This window comes from Balaenoptera physalus (assembly GCF_965194825.1).
Source record: "Balaenoptera physalus genome assembly, chromosome: 12".
NCBI lineage: Eukaryota > Metazoa > Chordata > Mammalia > Artiodactyla > Balaenopteridae > Balaenoptera > Balaenoptera physalus.
This window is the reverse complement of record NC_138897.1, coordinates 7,992,972-8,016,625: the sequence shown is the minus strand read 5'-3', so window position 1 is coordinate 8,016,625 and position 23,654 is coordinate 7,992,972. Positions and strand designations below refer to the sequence as shown.

Sequence of the window (23,654 nt, the reverse complement as noted above, 5' to 3'; positions counted from 1 at the left end):
TTCTTCTTGGTAAATGATGCTAGTGGGCTGGTAACTCCTGCAATGTCCTTTAAACCTGAACTTAACCTTTTCTATCTTGGGAATCGACATTTGACATATTTTTCATATTTTCACATTTTTGTAAAAAATAATCTGAATTCCGTGATAGCATCCTGTTTACTGGGAACAAAAAATAGCTTATTTTAATCTGAATTGTACAAATGATTGTGTAATTGTATAAATAATAGGACATGAAAATGTGGACCCACCTTTACATTGAAAGAAAATAAAAAATATATATAACATAATTTCTGAAATACATATAATACATATTTTATTAATATTGATATATATTATAATTGTATTTAAATATATAACATATTTCTACAATTATAATTAGGAATGAAGGTTATGTGTCAGTAATATAGAATAAAAAATTTTGGCAGACAAAATCTGTTTACATACAGCACAAAACATTAAACAATATCTCCTATGTATGAGAGTTTATTATAAGATTGAATCCATGGTCAGGGAAAATTATAAAATAGAGCCAAGATTTCAATTGAAAACCAAGCAGTCATGTTTTATGTTTCTGAAAGCATATAGGATGAGAAAAGATCTGTGTTTTGGGTCAATTTGTTTTTCAGTAGCCACAAAGATGTGGATATTCATGGTCTGTCTACTGTAGAGCCACATGTGGTAACTATAGGATTTTTTTTTTTTTTTAACATTGGAGTATAATTGCTTTACATTGTTGTGTTAGTTTCCGCTGTATAACACAATCGGCTATACGTATACATATATCCCCATATTCCCTCCCTATTGTGTCTCCCTCCCACCCTCCCTATCCCACCCCTCTAGGTGGTCACAAAGCACCGAGCTGATCTCCCTGTGCAATGTGGCTGCTTCCCACTAGCTATCTATTTTACATTTGGTAGTGTACATATGTCAGTGCCACTCTCTCACTTCATCCCAGTTTCCCCTTCCCCCTCCCCGCTTTCTCTTTCTGACTTACTTCACTCTGTATGACAGACTGTAGGTCCATCCACCTCACGACAAATAACTCAATTTCGTTTCTTTTTATGGCTGAGTAATATTCCATTGTATGTATGTGCCACATCTTCTTTATCCATTCCTCTGTCGATGGACACTTAGGTTGCTCCCATGTCCTGGCTATTGTAAATAGTGCTGCAGTGAACACTGTGGTACATGACTCTTTTTGAATTAATTTAGCCTAGTGAGGTTTCCATGGATTTCTCTGTTCATGTGACAGATGGCTGTCTGCTGGAAATATTACGGTGTGCACTGTGTCTTTGCTATACCTGCAAACACTTGCAGCTAACAAGAGAAAATACTGTGAGAATAGTTTCCGAATTCCAACTGATCATTTGCTTGTCCTCTTCAGAATGTTCAGAGGAGGATGTCAGAAGATTTTCCTTAACTTAAATAATTTGCACTATTAAATGGGAGAATGTTTTCTTTAGTGCTATAAAAATAAGAAGTGTTTTCCAAAGGAGGAGTGTAGTCTCAGTGGGTAAGCTTGACTGTTGACATTTTCTCCTGTGACATTGCCTAGATTTCTTGAAGAAAATATACCCTTGGTTATGTAAGCCATCACTCACCCTCTGTTCACAGGATACTTTTACTGGGAAAATTATCCCTGGCTTGAAATAAACTAGCTCTGGTTTTATCATCAGTGTTAATCAGAGATATGTTTTGTGTGATAAGAAATAAATGTTATTGATGTCATGATTTACTTATCACCTAAACATATGATTATGCAGAGAAGGCAAAACTACAATATAGGTAAAATTTATGAAAAATACTCCATTACCACTGTAACTGAATAGATATTTTTGTATTCTACAAATAAATGACTCCATTACAGATGGAGAAGCTAGGCTAAAAAGTGCACTAGGATAGTTTCCTATATAGTTCTTAAATTTACTATTGTAATAATGTCCTTGTTTGATTAAAACATTCAAAACAAAAAAAAAGAAAAAAGTGCACTTAACGTGGTAATACATGGGATTATATATTAATAATGGTCACTTTAATTGAATTTTACAGATAAATGTGATTGAAATCATCCTGTCAATTTATACAAATAAAATAGTTTGGAACATAAATTTCTAGAATGGTGACATTGCCTCTGTCAAAAGCAAACTTATCAAAGTAAAGATGACCTTTTCATCTAAATGACTGCCTTGACATGGTATTTACCTTTGAAAGAAAACTTTGTTATAAATAATTAAAATTACATATTTTCTAACCGGAGAGAAAGATTTCATTAGAGAAATAAGAGTTCTTTCCAGAATTGCGCAGTCTATTATTCACATTTGTGATATGGAAGTCACTTAGGATGAATAAGAGATCAGAAAGAATAATATAGCAGTTTTATTATGGTCCAGAGTTAATAAAGCATCTTAATTACTATGGGAAAAAAGGAGGTATTACAGAGAGAATAAATGCACATAGAGACTACAGAAAGAATAGACATTTTGAAGAAGTGAGCTCCTCTTTTCCTGTCAATGGCTAGAGAATTTTTTTAAATCTAGAGCTATCTGGAAATTTCATGTGTTCTAAGATTTTCTAAAGCTTCATCCATCTCCCTGAAGAAAGTATCTTAGAAGCTAGCTGTACCAGGATGAAAGACCAAGTTGTGTTTCATTAAACCATTTCTATTTTAAAAAACATATCACAATAGGTCATAAACAATTTAAAAAAACAAGCTTGTTATTCATTCCCACTCTCCTTAGGAGTACATTAGTGTCTTCATGTTTGTGAATTTTCCCATTTTCATTACCTTATTGATACCTAATTTCATTACATTGTGTTAAAAAATACTTGGGATGATTTCAATCATTAAATTCAGTAAACTTTTATACTTTGCAGACATTTATTCTTATAAAAACCATATATATACAAAGTTGAACCATGTGATCACCATTTTTTAAAATACTTTAAATTTTTATTTGCGTGATCACCATTTTTGCAGCCCAAAAGCAATTTCATATGAATCAACCTAATTAGAAAACTACATAGATCCTAATGTACAACTTGATGATTTTCTCAAACTGAAAATACCTTTGTAACCAGCAGCAAGATCAATATACGTTTCTTTTGTCCTAATGATGTATATTAAAATGGGGGTGGGGGGGGGTACAGCATCTTTCCTTTGACAGCATATTAGCTTTATTCATAACCTTTAAATATTTAGAGAGGGGGGCTGTGGGCCTCCACTCATGTTCTTGCCCTGGTCCACCTCTGGAGGTGAGAGAGACAGTGGACTCGATGTGCAGAGACGAAGACTCACAGGGGGCCTCGCAGGTTTTACTTCTGCCCGGGGTCACAGTCTTGAGCTGCCTGTTGTCCAAAATCAATTGTTTTATACAGTGTATCTACTTTTTATAGCTGTTTATAATCAAGAAGTAAATTTAGCCCATTCCTCCATCATTGCCGGGAGTGGGAATCTGGGCTATGCTACTCACTGACCTCCAGCCGAAAAGTGGTTCCAGTATCATTCAGGACCTGTTCTCAAACTCTTCTGCAGAAGGCGGCCACGTGAGCAGAGGTGAGGGAATCTGGGTGCCTACAGGCTCTGGGGGAAAACCCAAATCAGCCCAATAAAAGAGCAAAATATCTCTAAAGTCTTACCTTGAAACATTATAATCTCTATTCTCCTCCCTTTTCAATCCATGTGCATCTTAGATTGAATACATTCAGCCTCAGAGCTAAACTTGCTTCTGAGGGTATCCACACCCTGGTTCTCGTTTACCTATTGCATTAACGGATGCTTAGCATCCGTAAGAGTGTTTCTGAAGGAACTGCCGAGTCACCAGGAACCTCTAGGATATTTTGAAATCCTCCAATGGCACAGCCCTCCTGGACCCACTAAAGGGACATGGGTTAAATGGGAGAGGACCCTTGTCTGGACCCCTCAAATCTTAAAACATCAGTACTTTGTCTTGTACTTCTATTTTCTCCACTCCAAAGTGCTAACGAGTTTTGGAGTAACTGAAGGTAATCTGGGTCTCTCCTGAATTGAAATGAGTGCCGTGGAATTCTCTTCACAAAGCAATTTAAACAAACCACCAGCAAGGGAGCAGAACCACACACTAGCAGTGTACGTGTGCCAGTATCAGCAGGAATCTAGAAATCTCCCAGGCCCTTCTCTCACTTACCCAAACTGCATAGTTCAGAAACACAGAGTAATGAGTGAGTTCCTGTGGAGGGTGGACACAACTTATAAGCATAAATGGGCTCCTTGTAATGAGAAGAAACTAGAGGCCTCAGTTCCATTTACACAGTGTAGAGGAACAGAGGAGTAGGACAGAAGTTTCCAATGTTCTGCAAATAACAAATTAAGGAGTAGGTAGAAATGCCAACATTAAAGTAATGTTAAGCATATGATCCATTTAAACTTGGCACTTAAACAGTGAATAAAGCTGTCCAAGGGGTCCTAACTGATCATTTGGAACACTGGCAAAAGGGCTTGGCGTAAAATTCCACGCCATGTGCAGTCAGAATGTGTAAATTGTGATCATAATGCCTCCTAAATGTACCCATGTCAGTAACAGAGGCGCTGCCAGGTGATGAAGGCGGACTACTTGATCGGAAATAGCAGTCTCATTTACTTCGGTAATATGTTCCAATTTGTAAGTTAGGAGTGTAAAAAATTGCTTTTGCTTCCCTGTGTTTTCACTTCTGGCGAGGCTATCTCATGAAATAATGGAAATGTTTTCCTACGGATAACTAACGTCTAGAAATAATGTGACTCATTATACTACAATAGAGTCCCTCACTTCACCTCACTTTAACCACGTTGGCATGCCTGATAAACATCTCCTTAAAACAGGAAGTAGCAACATTTAATGTAGTTCTTAAAGGTAAATAATGTTTTGCTATTTTAAAAAAATCTGCCAAATAAAACCCAAGCCCATATATTTTGTTTACAAACACGATCATAAAAGTCCAAGTGAATGTGACAGTTGTGAAAAATTAAGGCAGTACAACTTTCACCCTCCTGATTCTGAATCCCTTCTTTCACTCGAGTAATTATATAGTATTTATCAATAGGATTTATGTAAATTATTAAATGTTTGTCAAATAATACATTATATATATATTATACGTATTATATATATATAAAATCTGGTTTTTCAAGTAAGCCAGGTAATCTTATAGGACCTATCTTTTAGTTTTCTTTTGTTCCATTTTAATTTTTCCATACTAAAAATGCTTACATTACATTGGTATAGCTCCCTAAGTTTTCACAAAACACACTCTAAACAGTGGATGTGTGACCATTATATTTGGTCAGATGTGTGTGTGTGTGTATGTGTGTGATGTAACTAAAATTTTTAAGAAACTAAATTATTATCTCTTATCTTGCAATGACCCAAGATAAGAAACCATCAATTTTAACTGTACACCTGTTTTCATTTTATTTTAGTTTTCAAATTTTTTTGTATGAGATACATAATGAAGATATAACATTGTGAAAGTTTAAGGTGTGTGTGTTGATTTGATACACATTATATTGAGAAATGATTATCACCATAGCATTGGCTAACACCCTCATCTCCTTACATAATTACCCTTTTTAAAAAAAAATAGGTCTTTATTGGAATATAACTGCTTCACAATACTGTGTTAGTTTCTGTTGTACAACAAAGCGAATCAGCCATATGCACACACGTGTCCCCATATCCCCTCCCTCTTGAGCCTCCCTCCCACCCTCCCTATCCCACCCCTCTAGGTGGTCACAAAGCACTGAGCTGATCTCCCTGTGCTATGCGGCTGCTTCCCACTAGCTGTCTATTTTACATTCAGTAGTGTATATATGTCAATGCTACTGTCACTTTGCCCCAGCTTCTCCCTCCCCCATCCCGTGTCCTCAAGTCCATTCTCTATGTCTACGTCTTTATTCCTGCCCTGTCACTAGGTTCATCAGTACCATTTTTTTTTTCTTTTTAGATTCCATATATATGTGTTAGCATACAGTGTTTTTCTCTTTCTGACTTCACTCAGTATGACAGACTCTAGGTCCATAGACTACAAATAACTCAATTTTGTTTCTTTTTATGGCTGAGTAATATTCCATTTTATATACGTGCCACATCTTCTTTATCCATTCATCTGTCGATAGACATAGGTTGCTTCCATGTCCTGGCTATTGTAAATAGTGCTGCAGTGAACATTGTGGCACATGTCTCTTTTTGATTTATGGTTTTCTCAGGGTATATGCCCAGTAGTGGGATTGCTGGGTCATATGGCAGTTCTATTTTTAATTTTTTAAGGAACCTCTGTACTGTTCTTCATAGTGGTTGTATCAATTTACATTCCCACCAACAGTGCAGGAGGATTCCTTTTTCACCACACCCTGGCCATTCTGACCAGTGTGAGGTGAAACCTCATTGTAGTTTTGATTTGCATTTCTCTAATAATTAGTGATGTTGAGCAGCTTTTCACGTGCCTCTTGGCCATCTGTATGTCTTCTTCTTTAATGAAATGTCTATTTAAGACTTCCGCCCATTTTTTAATTGAACTGTTTGTTTTTTTTGATATTGAGCTCTATGGGCTGTTTGTATATTTTGGAGATTAATCCTTTGTCTGTTGTTTCATTTGAAAATATTTTCTCCCATTCTGAGGGTTGTCTTTTCCATCTTGTTTATAGTTTCCTTTGCTGTGCAAAAGCTTTAAAGTTTCATTAGGTCCCATTTGTTTATTTGTGTTTTTATTTCCATTTCTCTAGGAGGTGGGTCAAAAAGGATCTTGCTGTGATTTATGTCATAGAGTGTTCTGCCTATGTTTTCCTCTAAGACTTTTCTAGTGTCCGGCCTTACATTTAGGTCTTTAATCCATTTTGAGTTTATTTTTGTGTATGGTGTTAGGGAGTGTTCTAATTTCATTCTTTCACATGTAGCTGTCCAGTTTTCCCAGCACCACTTATTGAAGAGGCTGTCTCTTTTCCATTGTATGTTCTTGCCTCCTTTGTCGTAAATTAGGTGACCATATGTGCATGAGTTTATCTCTGAGCTTTCTCTCCTGTTCCATTGATCTATATTTCTGTTTTTGTGCCAGTACCATACTGTCTTGATTACTGTAGCTTTGTAGTATGGTCTGAAGTCAGGGAGCCTGATTCCTTGAGCTCCATTTTTCTTTCTCAAGATTGCTCTGGCTATTCGGGGTCTTTTGTGTTTCCATACACAAATCAATCAATGTGATACACCATATTAACAAATTGAAGAATAAAAACCATATGATCATCTCAATAGATGCAGAAAAAGCTTTTGACAAAATTCAACATCCATTTATGATAAAAACTCTCCAGAAAATGGGCATAGAGAGAACCTACCTCAACATAATAAAGGCCATATATGACAAAGCCACAGCGAACATCATACTCAATGGTGAAAAACTGAAAGCATTTCCACTAACATCAGGAACAAGACAAGGATGTCCACCCTCGCCACTCTTATTCAACATAGTTTTCGAAGTCCTAACCATGGCAATCAGAGAAGAAAAAGAAATAAAAGGAATACAAATTGGAAGAGAAGAATTAAAACTGTCACTGTCTGCAGATGACATGATACTATACATAGATAATCCTAAAGATGCCACCAGAAAACTACTAGAACTAATCAGTGAATTTGTTAAGGTTGCAGGATACAAAATTAATGCACAGAAATCTCTGGCATTCCTCTACACTAAACGAAAAATCAGAAAGAGAAATTAAGGAAACAATTCCATTTACCATCGCAACAGAAAGAATAAAATATCTAGGAATAAACATATCTAAGGAGACAAAAGACCTGTATGCAGAAAACTATAAAACACTGATGAAAGATATCAAAGATGACATAAACAGTTGGAGAGATATACCATGTTCTTGGATTGGAAGAATCAATATTGTGAAAATGACTATACTACCCAAAGCAATCTACAGATTCAGTGCATTCCCCCATCAAACTACCAATGGCATTCTTCACAGAATTAGAACAAAAAATTTTACAATTCGTATGGAAATACCCTTTCTTTTTTGTGGTAAGAACATTTAAGATCTATTCTCTTAGCAACTTTCAAGTACATAATACAGTATTGTTAACTACAATCACCATGCTGTACATCAGATCCCCAAAACTTATTCTTTTATAACTGAAAGTGTAACTGTGCCTGTTTTGCACTGTGGTAGAGGTGGGGTGTGCAACTGAACATACACAGATTGTCAGAGTTGCAAAAAATAACATTTTAAGAAACATTTATACAAACGTACTTTGCAATATTTCTTTTGCTGAAATATGTATCAATTTACTAGTAATATCCAACCAGGTTAAATATATTAAACCTAGTTTTTTCCAAATGTAGCTATGGCTAACCACTAAGATTTCAGCTGGGACTACCTGAATCTCAAGTTCAAAATAAATTTTTAAACACTTTTTCTTCTTAATTTGAATATCCAGCAGATATTCTGCCACTGAGGTCCCTACACAGCTGTGAGCACATCAGCAGAGGCTGCAATGTGAGTCTGAAGATACTGTTTCTAAGATGCAAAGACACTGCACATCCCCTGTGACATAATAATCTGCCTATTACTGAAATGCACCACTAATTTCCCTTTGCTGCTGCAGCAGAATGACAAACCCCACGTCCTCAGAGTTGAGCAGAGCACAGGTTACACCCCAAGCCCTCTGTTACGCATGATCAGGGATGCTGTCAAAGAAGAGGATGTCTCCTAATGCGGCTGAAGAAGCACTGAGCACCTCTGCCATTTAAACAGTTGCTGTTTCTCAGGTGTCTAGGCAGCCAGGCTCTCTCTTGTGTAAACTTGTAACCTTGATGGCTGGGACTTCCATTTCTGTCCCCAAACCTTCTGCGGCTCTCCTCTCTGGGCCTCCGTATTCTCTCTCCCCTATTTCATTCCACACGCAGAACCAAGCCGACAGCCATGGCCTAGATCGTTGAACGTCTAGCCTTTAGATAACGAAGTGTCTGGAGCAGAGGACCAGGGAGCCAATGGTGACATAAGTTGTTCACATTGTTCACATCTGTCCGTTTGTCTTTGGTGCCTTTAATTTTGTCTTTTGGAATTTCCAACGCTGGTGGATGCCCTATCTGGATTTGTTCATTTAAAAAACATTTACTGACGTCCTACTTTCCACCTGGGCCAGGCACAGTGGATACAGAGAAGCCTCCTGCCCTGGGGGAGGGGGCACAGTGGTAGAGGAGTTGACATGCATGCAAATCTTTTTTTTATAAATAAATTTATTTATTTAAAAAAAGAGTTGTTTTGAGAATTACATTATAAAATCTAGAACATGTTTATAATTGATTGTGCTATCTAGCTGAAGCACATTCTATGTAAGAATGTTTTACATTCCTTTTAAAATATATGGAAGGTATCTAGGTCTTGGTTGTCTATATTTAGCACATGTGCAGTCGTGTGATGTGCTGCATCACCTTTGTGAACCAGATCCTGGTATGCGAGGGAATCTGACCCATCGAGAATAAAAACACTCAGTTCTTTGAGCTCTGTAATTACAACACATTACGTGCTCATTTAGGTTTGGTGTCCTTGATCATTTGGTAAATAATCCTTCTGGGAAATAATTTTTAAATGATGCAAATTATAGAAAAACTAGAATAGTCTCCATTGAAAATTAGTATGTTCTATTTACACAAGTAAGAGATGGTTGTCTTGTGGTCACTTGGCTCCTGCCCACTTTTCCTATCAGTTTGGTTCCATGTTCGTTTCTAGCCCAACAAACGTGGCCAGCACTATTCAATAGCATATAGCTTTATCAAATATCCAATACGTTTTAGTTTGGTTTCTGCAAAAGTATCTATTTTTTGTGGTGCTCTGGAGTAAGCATTATCTCCCTAGCAGAGGTACACATCGTTAGGCAAAGGAGAAAGTTATTCTCTGGAAAGTGAATGTCTATTTTCAGATCCACCAAAATATGCTTTTTTCCTCATCATTTTGATTTTTCAGCTTTAAAATCCAGTGATACCATTTCTTCAAATGAAGTACTACCATGGCTTAAGATTACTGGCAGTAGAAGTAGTGACAACACGTCATATTTTACAGACTGAGATGTAAGCTCTAGGATTTCAGAACAGGCATGCGAAATAACTTGAGTAACGTAATACTCTCCGATCCTACTGTCATCAGATCCTACTGAGGTCGACAGACTTGGGCTTTCATCCCAGTTCTGTCATAGCTTCTCGAACAACCTTGGACAAGTTGATCACCCTCTCTGAACTGTAGAGTTCTCTTGTGAAATACGGGCCAGATGTAGCCAAGGTCATTTAAGCTTAGCATGCCCAGCCCTCCAATCTACCTCACTCAGAATATGCTTAACAATGGCTGTAGAAATCCTTCAGTCTCTTTAAACGTGTGATGAAGGATATGGGGATAGTTCCATGGAGCTAAGAATTTATTCTGAACTATGAAACAGCGGGTACAAACATTTGCAAAATTTAATAGCAATCCACTGAAAAACCGCACGACCTGATGAGCAGAGAAAGTAGAAATAAAGATAAAAAAGCTCGGAACAACATTGCCCTCGAGCAATGGGAGAACGCGGGTCCAATTCTCTAATGCTTATATTCATTTAACAAATGTTTACTGAGCACTGACTGTGCACTAGGCAGAGTGCCAGGTCTTCTGTATAACGAAGTTCCTTATTATACAAACTGATTCACTTAATGACACCACAGTTTGGGAATTTTACCCATTTGGCAGGCAGGGTAAATACAAAGTCTTGCTGCACTCAAAGTAAAGGTCTTCAATGAGAAGTTTTATCTGCTTTTAACTACCTCCTAACAAGTGGGAAAGAATAGAGAAACGGCTCCATGTATCTGCCCAGGCTTATTTTTCCTCTGAGTAATCAGACTGTGGAAGGCCATCCTGGACCACACGTAGGGAAAGAGCTAGTCGCCGAACTGTGAACTGCAGTCATCCTGGAACTGAGGGCCTGCGGCACTTTCTAGAAGAATGAACTTTCTGCCTGAGGATTTCTTTGAGAGAGAAGAGAAAGGAAACGTCACAGCGATGGTCTGAGCGGTGGACAGCGTAGGGAAGGCTGGCTGTGGCCAGAGTCCCAACTAGCAGGTCAGACACAGATGAATCCCTGTCACCTCAAGGTGAGCCTCGTGACGGGATAATGGGAAGCAGGAGAAGAAATCCAGAGAAGGGTCCTGGAAACACACAAATGAGCATGGCTTGCTTTTCAGGAATGTTTGGGACCCACGTTCCCGGTTTCTCTAATCCAAATTCTGCCAATCCACATAATGAAAAAATTGTCACTGTGAATTTGTCTCTGATGATATTCACCCTTCCCCTCACTTCTAATTAATTTATTTTACTCTATGTAAGTCTAACACGTGGCTCTGGCAGAAATGACAGCCTTTTCTGTCAGCTTTCACCTGTACAACCAGCCTTCTTAGAACGTAAGACCACCATCTTTGATGGAACTTTCTCAGCCTGGGAGGGTCTGACATACGAACGCACATATCCTTAAAAGTAGAATTTGCTGAGCACAATACATGGCACAAATCAATTTCAAAACAGACCAGTCTTGCTCCCAAAATAAAGTTTACAGAAAAATTAAAGTCACTGACAACTTGTTGAAATTCCCTATCGTGAATGCGCTTAGGAAATGTACATGTCAAAATAGGGACTCAGCACTATTCCAGAGAAGGAAGTCCTAGTCAGAACCCCAAGCTGTCAGGCCAGCTACAAGACTCCAGGTAGCCGTGGCTTGTCACCCTCATAGCCTAGTTTGGGGCAGCCCGGACTACTGAAGCTATTTGATGTTTCGTGACTCCTCCTGAGGGTGGTGTCTTGAGCAGAAGGGACAGTTCAGATTAAAAGCATCCTGGGCCGTGTGAATATTTTTTAGTAAGATTCTTGAAAACAGCTCTTGTCTCATGACAGCTCAGCTGGGCTATGGTGATGACTCTTTCTGGAAATTCAGTAATTTTATAGAGATTAATTTATTAATCTCAGTAATTTTATAGAGATTAATTTATTTTCAATTTTTATGTTACCTCCTGATAGACAGACCTGCCTATATTTACCAGAAATGAATTAGAAACCAATGATTTACACCTGCACAAAACCCACCCCAAGGGACAGGTCTTCTCACCAACTGAAAGGAAGAAGACAAGATTTTTAAATTCTCTGTGGCATTGCTGTGGTATAATTCTTCTAAGATTCTCTAAAAAAAGAGCTGTATCCTTTTCATGGGAATAAAATGCCACCATCACTGTAGTCAGATAATGTTACCCACCAACTGCATATTAAATGTGAAAAAAATAAAACAATTAGGAAAGTATGTATCATTGCTTGCTTTACTTTCATTTTTTTCACATTTTTGTTCCTCTTACCTGAAAACTATTTACCACATGCTATATAAACCATGTCTCATTTACTAAGTTGCCTCTTTAAAGTAACTTTTTTATTTTCATTCAGGAAAACTATAAAAATGTCAGAATGTCGCCTTGGGATACTAACATCTTGAAATGACGTTAACCTTTAAAAAATACCTGTATAAAGGAAGAATGTAAACCAAAAGAAGGGCAAGAATCTTCTATTTTGTTAGTGCTAGGGGAAAAATAGCTCAAAATTTTTCATATACTAATTTTTAAAAGAATATAAAAAATAAATGATACAAGTAATTGTTAATAAATATTTCCATAAATAAGTTATCTTCTACTTCTACTAAGGCCTTCTGTACCACTGGCCCCCCCCCAACTGGATATAATTTCTTCCTTTTCTGAACTGCCATCACATTTCTTTCTTTTCTTATATGACACTATTTCATAGTTTGTATTACAAATGGTATGTTCTCTAGTAGTTAGGGGCAGTATCTTTTTACTTCCTCACAGTGACTATCACTGTCTTATATTCATTTCTTCTTTTTGTTCATTCTTTCATCAAATGTTTATTAAAGCAGGCATTAGTGAACCAGAAAAATAAGGTTGCTGCCTCCATGCAATTTTCCTCTTTAAATATGATTCTTGACTCAGATTTTCATCACAGCTTACACCCTGGAGTTTTATACAGACTCATATAATAAGCCAACTTGATTGACTTATTTATTCTTGTTTTCCCATATTAACTTTTTATCGAGTTATAATTTACATAAATAAGATAAATATTTATAGATCATTAATTTCACCTCTTTGAGGTTTGAAATTACCCACGTAACCACCACCTAAACAAGATATGGAACATTTCTATCACCTCATAAAGTTCACTTGTGAATCTTTCCAGTCAAATTCCCCACCACCAAACAACTCCTTCCTGAACTCGATCACCATCGAATCTATTTAACTTGTTCTTAGACTTCTAAAAATGCAATCAGACATTGTATATTATTTTGTGTCTGGCTTCCTTCTCTCAACAAACTTTTGACATTTATTTGTATTGTTGTGTGATTTAGTGCTTTGTTTCTTTTTACTGAATACTGTCCCATTATTGTCCAGTAACATTGAATATTATTCCATTGTATGAATATACCACAATTTGTTAATCCTCTCTCTTACTGACCATCTTGTGGATTCTTCCCAGTTTTCAATATCATGAGCAAGACTGTGAAAAACCATCTCATACAAGTCTTTTTTGGACACACGTTTTCATTTCTCTTGGGTAAATAATTGGGGGGGTATCACTAGGTAATAAGTTGGATGTGTGTTTAACTTTGTAGGAAACTCCCAAACATTGTTATTTTACAGTCCCACCAACCACTTGTGAGAGTTCCAGTTGCTTCTTCAACATTTGATGTTGTCAGCCTCTTCTATTTCACCCATTCAGATGGGAGTGTAGTTCCAGTTGTTTCCCATCCTAGTCAGTATTTGGTATTTCAAGATTTTAACTTTAGTGACACTAGCAGGTGTGTTGTTCTATCTCGTTTTTTTATTTGCATTGACATGAGTAATAAAGTTGAACATCTTTCCATGTGCCCATTGGCCACTGTCTATCTAATTTTCTAAAGTGTCTGTTCAAGGCTTTTGCTCTTTTCAAAACTGGGTTTTAGGTCTTATTTTTGTTTTGTAGGTGTTCTCTATATTTTCTTGATATAAGTTGTTTGTCAAATATAAGTATTGCAAATTCTTTCTTACTATGGGTTGCCTCTATACTTTCTTAACGGCGTCCTTTGTGGAGCAGAAATTTTTAATTTTGGAAAACTCTGATTTCACATTGTTTTCTTCAAAGGTTTGTGCTTTACTAAGTCCTCCCTAAGAAAAAGTTGCTTACCTCAAGAACACAATGATAGGCTTCTATGTTTTCTTCTAAAAGCTCTATGGGTCTCACTTTTACATTTAGGTATTTGATTCATCTCAAATTGGCTTTTCTACATGGAGTGAAGTAGGAATAGAGGATTTTTAAAATCTATATAGATACTAAAGTTGTTGCAGCACAATTTGTTCAAAAAAAAACTTCATTTCCCCCATTGAGTTGATTTGGCATCTTAGTCAAAAATCATTTTCAAACCTGAAATCTGATCAAGTCTCTGTATACACCTAATTTTCAGCAAACAAAGAGAGGAGCAGAATATATTGACCACCATAAATGTGCAACAGTGAATCCAGCCTGTGGGCAACTCAACCCTACAGGTCAGTCAGTCCAGTATCTTTAACAGATAAACTGTAAGGTAAATAAAGTGATAAAGAGAGAACCTGTGGATTAAAAGAGACATAAAAGATATATTTAAGTTTTTAAAATGGGCAAGAATGAACTACAGTGTCTAGGAATGCATGCTTGAGTGGTAAAACGATAGAGAAATATAAGGAAGTGATTACGATAGATGCCAGGATAGTGGTTATTCTGGAAGGAGAGAGAGGACTGTTATTGGGATGGGCAAATAGAAGGGTTTTGGGTGGGAGACAAAGTTTTGTTACTGAACCTGAATGATGGTTTTAATTGTGTTCTCTTTATAATAATTCTGTAAACTTTTCTTTCATGTGGTTTTCTGTATCTATGTTTTATTTTTCAATAAAATGGTTAAAAATAATTTTAAAAATTATCTGTTTTTAACCAACAAGGATTTATATCCCAGGTATACAGGTCTGGTTCAACAATGGAAACTCAATTAATGCAATCCATCACATCAACAGTCTAAAAAAGAAAAACCAAATGAGTATTATCAGTAGACACAGAAAAAGCTTTTGACAAAATCCAACACCCAATTATTATAAAAACGTTCAGTAAACTGGGACTAGAGGGGACCTTGCTCAGTTTAATAAGAACATCTACAAAAAATCTACAGCTAACATCACACTTACTTAAGAGTGAGAAACTAGAAGCTTCCCCAGTAAGATCAGGTACAAGACAAGGATGTCACCCTTTACACTTCTTTTCAATATTGTGCTGAAGTAGTATAGTAGCTAATGCAGTAAGAAAAGGAAATTAAAAGTACGTAGATTGGGAAGGAAAAAATAAAACTGTCTTTGTTCTCTGATGACATGATCATCAGAAAATTTGGGAGAATTGACAAAAAAACTCCTGAAATGAGTAAGTAATTAGCAAAGCTGCAAGATACAAGTTAATACAGAAAAGTCAATTGCATTCCCATATACCAGCAATGAAAAAGTGGAATCTGAAATTAAAGCCACAGTACCATTTACATTAACATCTAATAATAAAGAAAATCAAAGAAGAAGTAAATAAATGGAAAAATAGTCCACGTTCATGGCTAGGAAGACTCAAATTGTAAAGATTCTAGTTCTTCCCAAATTGATGTAGAGATTCTGTGCTTTCCCAATCAAAATGCCAGTGACTTATTTCATAGAATTGACAAACTGATCCCAAAGTTTATGTGAAGAGGCAAAGACCCAGAATAGATAACACAATATTGGAGGAAAAGAACAAGATTTAAGGATGACATTCTCCAACTTCAAGACTTACAAGACTTACTATAAAGCTACAGTAATCAACACAGTTTGGTATTGGCAAAATAGGCAAATAGGTAAATGGAGCAAAATACAGAGCCCAGAAATAGATCTTTGACAAAGGAGCAAAGGCAACACAATGGAGCAAGGATAGTCTTTTCAGGAAATGGTGCTGGAACAACTGGACATTCATATGCACACACACACAAAAAAAAGTTTAACTAGACACAGACTCTACACCCTTCATGAAAGTGAACTCAAAATGGATCACAGACCTAAATGCAAAACATAACACTTATAAAACTCCTAGAAGATAGCATAGGAGAAAACCTAGATGACCTTGGGTCTGGCGATGACTTTTTCGATACACCAAAGCCATGGTCCATGAGAGATATAATTGATAAGCTGGACTTCATTAAAATGAAAAACTTCTGCGCTATGAAAGACAATGGCAAGAGAATGAGAAGACGAGCCACAGACTGGGAGAATATATTTGCAAAAGATGCATCTAAAAAGGACTATCATTTAAAATATAAAAGGAACTCAAACTCAACAAAAGGAAACAGCCTGATTAAAAATGAGCCAATAGTCTTAGCAGACACGTCCCCAAGGAAGACATACAGATGGAAAGTAAGCATGTGAGAAGATGATTCATATTATATGTCATGCAAAGTAAAACAACGGGATTCCACTCACTGGAATGGCCAAAATCCAGAACACTGACAACAGCAAATGCTGGTGAGAATGTGGAGCAACAGGAACGCTCATTCATTGCTGGGGAACGCAAAATGATACAGCCACTTTGGAAGACAGTTTGGCAGTTTCTTAAAATACTAAGCATACTCTTACCATACAATCCAGCATTCATGCTTCTTGATATTTACCCAAAAGAAGTGGAAATTTACATCCACACCAAAACCTGCACACAGATGTTAATAGCAGCTCTATTCATAATTGCCAAAACGTGGAAGCAACCTAGTGAATGGATAAATAAACTGTGGTATATCCACACAGTATTATTCCAGGCTAAAAATAAATGAGTTATCAAGCCATAAAAACAGATGGAAGAACCTCAAATGCATATTACCAAGAGAAAGAAGCCAGTCTGAAAAGACTATGTACTTATGATTCCAACTATATGACATTCTGGAAAAGGCAAAACTAGAGAGACAGTAAAAAGATCAGTGGTTGCCAGGGGTTGGTCAAGGGGAAGATGAATAGGCAGAGCAAGGAGGATTTTTTGGGCAGTGAAAATACTCTGGATGATACCATAATGATGGATATATGTCTTTATACATTTGTCCAAACCCACAGAACGTGCAACACCATGAATGAACCCTAAAGTAAACTATGGGCTTTGAGGGATTATGATGTATCAGTGTAGGTTAATCTGTTGTAACAAATGTAACATTTTGGTGGATGATGTTGATAATGGGGGAGAGGATGTGCATGTGTAGGGGCAGCGGGTTTATGGGAAATCTCTGCACCTTCACTTCAGTTTTGCTGTGAAGCTAAAACTGCTCAAAAGAGTAAAATCATAATTTAAAAATTAACTGTATTAATTACATAACACTTGCACATTAGAATGTGTCTTCAAATCTTTGTGAAAATTCAGGTTATCTAAAATGCCAGAAGTTGATCTTACCAGATTTTAGGAGAACAGAATTTTTTTGTTTTCTGTTTTGTATACTTTTGGAATCTCTTAAATAAACTAAAACAATAGTGTCATGTTATTCATTATTAATATTATTATTAATATTATAAAATTTAGAAAGAAATATTCCACTTACTGTTGTTTCTAAGTTTTTAGGTTATAGAGACAACCATTTTCACTTCATGTTTTTTAGCTTCTAGAGGGGATGAGGGCACTGGTTCTGAGGCCAAACCAACCTTGCTGGAGTACTAGCTATGCAATCATGGGCAGAAAACTTAACTACCATATTGTCTGTTTCCTAATGTGCAAAATAGAACTAAAAATCTTTTTAGCAAGTCACTGGCTTGTAAACAGAATTTAATGTGTTTAAAGAAACCATAAATCCTAGTACATAGTAAACTTACAATTAATGCTGTGATCATTTTTCTATTATTACTACTAATTATTACTATTATTACTAATATATTGACCTGCAAGCAAGAAATTGGAGTTGTGAGCTAAAAGGAAACATTTCTTCATTTGAATTTTAAACACTTTTATCTTGTTCATCCAAAATCCATTAAGATACCACAAAATTAGAAACTCTTTATTTTTTTTAGAAGTTTTTTTGTCAGCAGCAATATTCTGCAAACTAGCTGAGAAAAATTACGTATTTTTAAATCTGAGAACACCTAACCTTGTTTCGTAAAAAAATGAAGTCATTAACTCTGGCTTGCCTGTGGCCCAAAAGGCAACAAATGGGCTTTGGAAAGCACTTAACCATTCTGAAATCACTGAAATTGTTCATTCTGAAAAAGATCAAAAATGGTATGAAGTGTTTTTCCATCAATTTCCATATAAAAAGAAAGCTACCTATACTTCCTGAGCATTGCTTGAATGTCTCCGATATTTGCTTGACGGGCATCCAAGATCATGAAGTGCCCTCAATAAGTTAGTTAGCTCTAAAATGAAACTACTTTAACAACAAGTTTTGGCCACGGGATTGAAATGCGATGTTTTTATCACGTAGAATCCACGTCCTGAGTAATCAGGCTGCTTCAGTCATTTGTGGAAGACACAGCATAATAAACCTCAGGTGTGATTCTACCCTGAGAGTCCATCATTTCCATGATGCCCTGATGACCAAGCCTCGATTACAGTTTTCTCACACTTGACTGGTTCGGTCTCAGATATCATCAGCTGAGAAACCCTCTAAACTTAGCCACACAGCTTCATTCTCCAAGCCATTTGACTTTAATATAAAAGCAAATAGAAGTAATTCTAATGGCTGTCTTTCAAGGGGTCGGAGTTAGTTCCCAGCATATACAATTTTAAGGCAACAAATTAAAATCAGCAGGAAAGAAACATTTACAGTTCAGCTTATCTTTATGGAGTTATTTTTACTATTTTTAGTTTTTCTTTATCTCTGTATGTGCTATAAAAACATAAAATTTGGAGCCATTCAAGTTGGCTTCCTTTTTCTACTGCATTGAAACAGTAAATGAAATCTAAAGCCACTAATCTATGAATTTCCCTAATTTCAAAGTATGTTAATATTTTTCTTTAGGTACACTACCTACCAAATGGCTTCTCATTAAATGGGATTTTAAAATATACTCTATATTACAATTACATTCTGCTCTTCCCTGTTATATTTTCAAATTGCTTATAACAAAGAAGTTACATTATGTCAACATTTATTTTGTCTCTGTTTAGTTCCTCTTTTCAGAAATCACTTATGCTTCAGAAATTACCCATTATGTTTCTGGGAAAGATATTAAGTGCTATTATTGAACATGATTCATCCCATGCACTCTGCCTGTATACATGTCTAACAGACCTGCCTTAACACAAAAAGCTTTGTTACTTTGTCAGAATTCATAATTTTGTAAAAAAAAGTTCAAGTGAATATCTTTTCTCCAGACTTTTTTCTATTTTGGCATCATAATAGTTTCAGAATGCTAGATTTTAAAAATTCATTTATGAAAATGGCCTCTGAAAGACATGGGGTATCTTTTTTACAGTGACCTGTTATATAATCTGGCCTCTCAGACTCAACCTCTGAATAGTTCAGTCATTCTGGCCAGCTTAGAAATGTCATTACTAATATCTTGATGAAGTTTGTATTTTAAGAAATATGACTTCTCCCCTACACTACACTCTTTCCAAACAACATAATAAATGACTCTGAAACATTTATTTTAATGATTTTGTTGCTACAACTAACATACCTTTGGAATTTTTCTCATTGGGCAAAATATATTTACATCCTTGGGTTGGAAAGAATCCATTAGAACTTGAAATACAGAGAGTATCTAGTTCTATTATACCCTCCCAACAACCCATGAAACTCCAGCCCCAAGAGGTCAAGGTGGCATGTAGCATGGAGAGGAAGAGTAGGGGTTCTTGTTTAGGACCCTTCCCCTTACAAGCATTATGATCTCAGGTAAACTAAATTCTCTGTACTTTATTATCTTCATCTGTCAAATGAGAATTTTAGTACTTATCACCTAAGGATACAAATATTAAGTGAGCTAATGTTTTTTCCTCTTAAATATTCACTTTTTTCTCCTGTTTTCAAGGCCTTAGAATAAATAGTGTGTGGAACACAATATGGGTTCAACTAGTATCAGTATGATTTTTACTTAACTGTCTAAGGCTCTTGTGGTGAGCTGGATACACTTCCACATCCCCAGAACCTTACATGACAAAGGAACTTCGCAGGGGTGATTCAGTTAAGGATCTTGAGTGGTGAGACAGATGGATTATCCAGAGGGGCCCTGAAAGTAATCACAGGTGTGCTTATAAGAGGGAGGCAGGAGGGGAGGTGGCTGCAGAAGAGGACAAAGGTGACGTGCCGGTGGGGTCATGAGCCAAAAATGAGGACGGCCTCCAGGAGCAGGAAGAGGCAAGGAAACAGTCCGGAGGGAGCGCGGCCCTGCTGACCTTTCTGTCCAGGGACATTCATTTCAGACTCCAGCCTCCAGGACTGCAAGAGGATAATCTGTGTTGTTCTGAGCCGTTAAGTTTGTGGCCATCTGTTACAGCAGCAGTAGGAAACCAAAACAGCCATCTGACTAGATACTGAAGTTCCCAGAACTATCACCGCATCTCTGACTCTCTGGCTGTTATACTTTTCATCACATTTTGGGCTAATCCGTAGAGAACACTGCACATTTGGGGTCACCTCTATGCTAGAGAATACCGGACTCTTGTTCAAGTACCGCATAGTTGGGAATTGAATTGCCAAGAAACTATCAAAGACAAATATGTTTTCATAGTTTAAGAAAGGCCACTCAAGTTTTCTCTTTTTACTTTTTCGAAACCGACATCTGTATTATTTTCGAGTTGAAAGTTCAAGCCTGAGGGGGAGGCTAGCAGCTGAGCCTCACGCGGGCAGCACACGTAGGGCCAGTGTCACCCCTAAGGCTTGCTGTGCTACAGCTGGGCGAGTCAGCGTCTCCTGGCACAGGGACCAGAGGACAGCAGGAATCCCTCTCCTGTCCTCCGTCCCCTTGCAAAAAGAGGTTAGCCCCAGGTTTGCTTGATCTCAAGGGAAACCACATCTTAGTCACCACTGTTAGGAAAGGGAACCTACTCCTTGCTCTGTGGTGACCTACATGGGAAGGAAATCTAAGAGTGGATATACGTATATGTATAACTGATTCACTTTGCTGCACAGCAGAAACACAACATTGTAAAGCAACTATACTGCAATAAAAATCAATTTAAAAAAAAAAAAAGGAAAGAGAACCTACTCCAAACTGCACTATAACAAATATTGTTAAATTACATTGTTTACAATATTCTCTTTTTTTTCAAACGATTTGTAAGGGGGCTCTAATCATATTTTTTAAAAAAGATAGTTACAATCCCACCATCTAATTTTGCTAGTGGACCTCATTTAATAATTAGGAATGTTTTTTGCTGCAAGTAAGTTAAAAACCAACTGACAGTGGTTTACACCAATAGTTCATTTCTTTATCATATAAAAAAGCCTCATTTGGCTCCTCTTGTTGGTTTAGCTGCTCAGTGATGTCACTGGGGATCCAGGGTCTTTCTATGCTTCTGTTCTATTGTGCTTAGCAAGTTTCCTTCCCATCTTCATGCTTGTAACTCTTGTTCACAAGATGACTGCTAGAGCTCCAGGCATCACATGTACTCTCAAAACACAAATCAGAAGGAAGAGACAAAGTTTCTCCACTGTGAGGCTTATTAATTTTTAATCAGTGAAGGAAATCTTTCCAAATTTCCACACAGATGTCTTCTATTTCATGGGCCAGAATTTTGACATTATGGGTAACTCTGTCTGCACTGGGAAACGCTGGGAAAGTAAGTAACTTAGGGAAAACCCTAACTTCCCTGAGATCAAAAGATTTCTACCCTGGCTTCTTATCACAAGGACAAAAGGGCAAATGGGCAGTTGTCAAGGCAATAAACAGAATCTGGCATATTTTAGGACAATATAATTAGAAAATGATAAATTCTCCAAGAATATTTATTCAAGCAAGTTACTATTTTAAATCTATCTTTAAGTGCATATACTTCTGATTAAAATAATGTATGGGAATTGAAGAAAATTTGGGGAAAGAAAAGAGAACTAAGAATAAAGTGAGAAATGAGAATAAAATAAAATGTTTAAAAGCATCTCCCAGAGACTATCATGTTGGTATTTAGGTATAAAGATATGTGCAGCCTTTTTGTTTAGTTTTGTTTAGTTTGATTTTTTTACTCAGTGCATCTTATCTTTAATACTTTTTAATCAGCCTTTTCCTTAACAATATGTCATGGCATTCTCCCACATCATTAATATCCTTGTACATCATCATTTAGAATAGCTATATGATATGCTAAGCAGTAGGTCTATAGTTTAATTGATACAACCAATTCCCACTGTCAAACATTTAGACTGTTTCCTGTTTGTGTTTTTTGGTTTGGTTTTTTATTTTGCTATTAAACACTAAATTATTTTTTCTTGTGATGAGAACCTTTAACATCTACTCTCTCAGCAACTCGCCACTATACAATCCAGTGTTGTTGACCATGGTCACCATGCTGTACATCACATCCCCACAACTTATTTATCTTAGAGCTGGAACCCAAAGTACCTCTTAAGCTTCCTGAGAAGATCTTAAGCCAAGATTTTTCATATTCACAAATTGCTCTGCCATCTCACATATTAACACAGACTGCCAACTGGTATTGGTGTTATGAGTGTCATAAATTTTCTCTAACTCTGACTTTGGTGCAGGGTATCTACCAAAGGGAGTAACTGCAAAGTTGGATAAAAATAAAGAATGGAGAAGTTTAGCAACACGGGGAGGGTCAAAATACACTTCTGCTCAGAAAGGAAGGTGAGTCCTTACATCCTGGAAGCACTTCAGGGAAGCACTTCAGAACAAGCTCTATTTCATATCCTTTTACTACCAAAATGGAGGCGTTTGGTAGAGCAATTTCTCACTCGCTCATTTAACGATTCTTATGATTAAGTGCCATCAAGAAGTCAGAACTTGGACAGCACATAAAGAGACACAGCTCCTGCACTTGTGGTTTATAATCTAAGGGAGGCATATATGCTGGTGAGACATTAATAAACTCATCACCAGAGAAAGTATTTTCACCTCAGAGGAGGAAAGTTCATGAGCACTTAGATGGTGGCTTTATTTCACCTGTTATGTCCTTTTGGGGAGGATGAAGGTGGGAGTATGAAGGCCATTGAAAGGTTTTCACGGAAGAAATGAGTGATGAGAAGTAATGATCCGAGAAATAAGACTACTGATGAAATAATCCATGCAAAATAAAATAGACATGGCCCTTTTTAAATACACATAGCCACATGCAAAATAGGCAGTGCCATAATTTTGACTGAACTTGTTTCTACAGTTTAATAATCTTCTTCCAGTATTCCAGGAAACCATAACACTGTTAAGATACCTCTCATACACACGGGGAGGAAAAAAGAAGAAACCCAAATAGGCCACAGTATTTCCAAATAGATCTTCTCCCAAACAAATTCTGATCTAACATAAAGCACATATGTGATAACGTTTGAGAACTGTCAAAGGTTCACAGGATTAACTGAAACTTCTTAGGGTGCAAACATATGAATAAACTCTGAAGAAAAGTCATTAATTGTATCTGT

At 36.7% G+C, this 23,654-nt stretch overlaps 1 protein-coding gene across 9 annotated transcripts in view; it reads left to right on the top strand.

The window, feature by feature from the left end:
* The window catches only part of DOK6 (docking protein 6), a 417,757-nt gene that overhangs the window by 362,995 nt on the left and 31,108 nt on the right, over positions 1-23,654 (top strand). For 4 of the 9 annotated variants that reach the window (XM_082415939.1, XM_082415934.1, XM_082415932.1 and 1 more), the window contains exon 8: positions 22,764-22,866. The exons of 3 other annotated variants lie outside the window; for them this stretch is intronic. In XM_082415939.1, the coding sequence (XP_082272065.1) occupies positions 22,764-22,866 (103 nt within the window). Of the gene's footprint in view, positions 1-3,393; positions 5,721-14,522; positions 21,170-22,763; positions 22,867-23,654 lie in introns of those variants that run through there. 2 more of the 9 variants (XM_082415937.1, XM_082415935.1) reach the window with 2 other exon arrangements.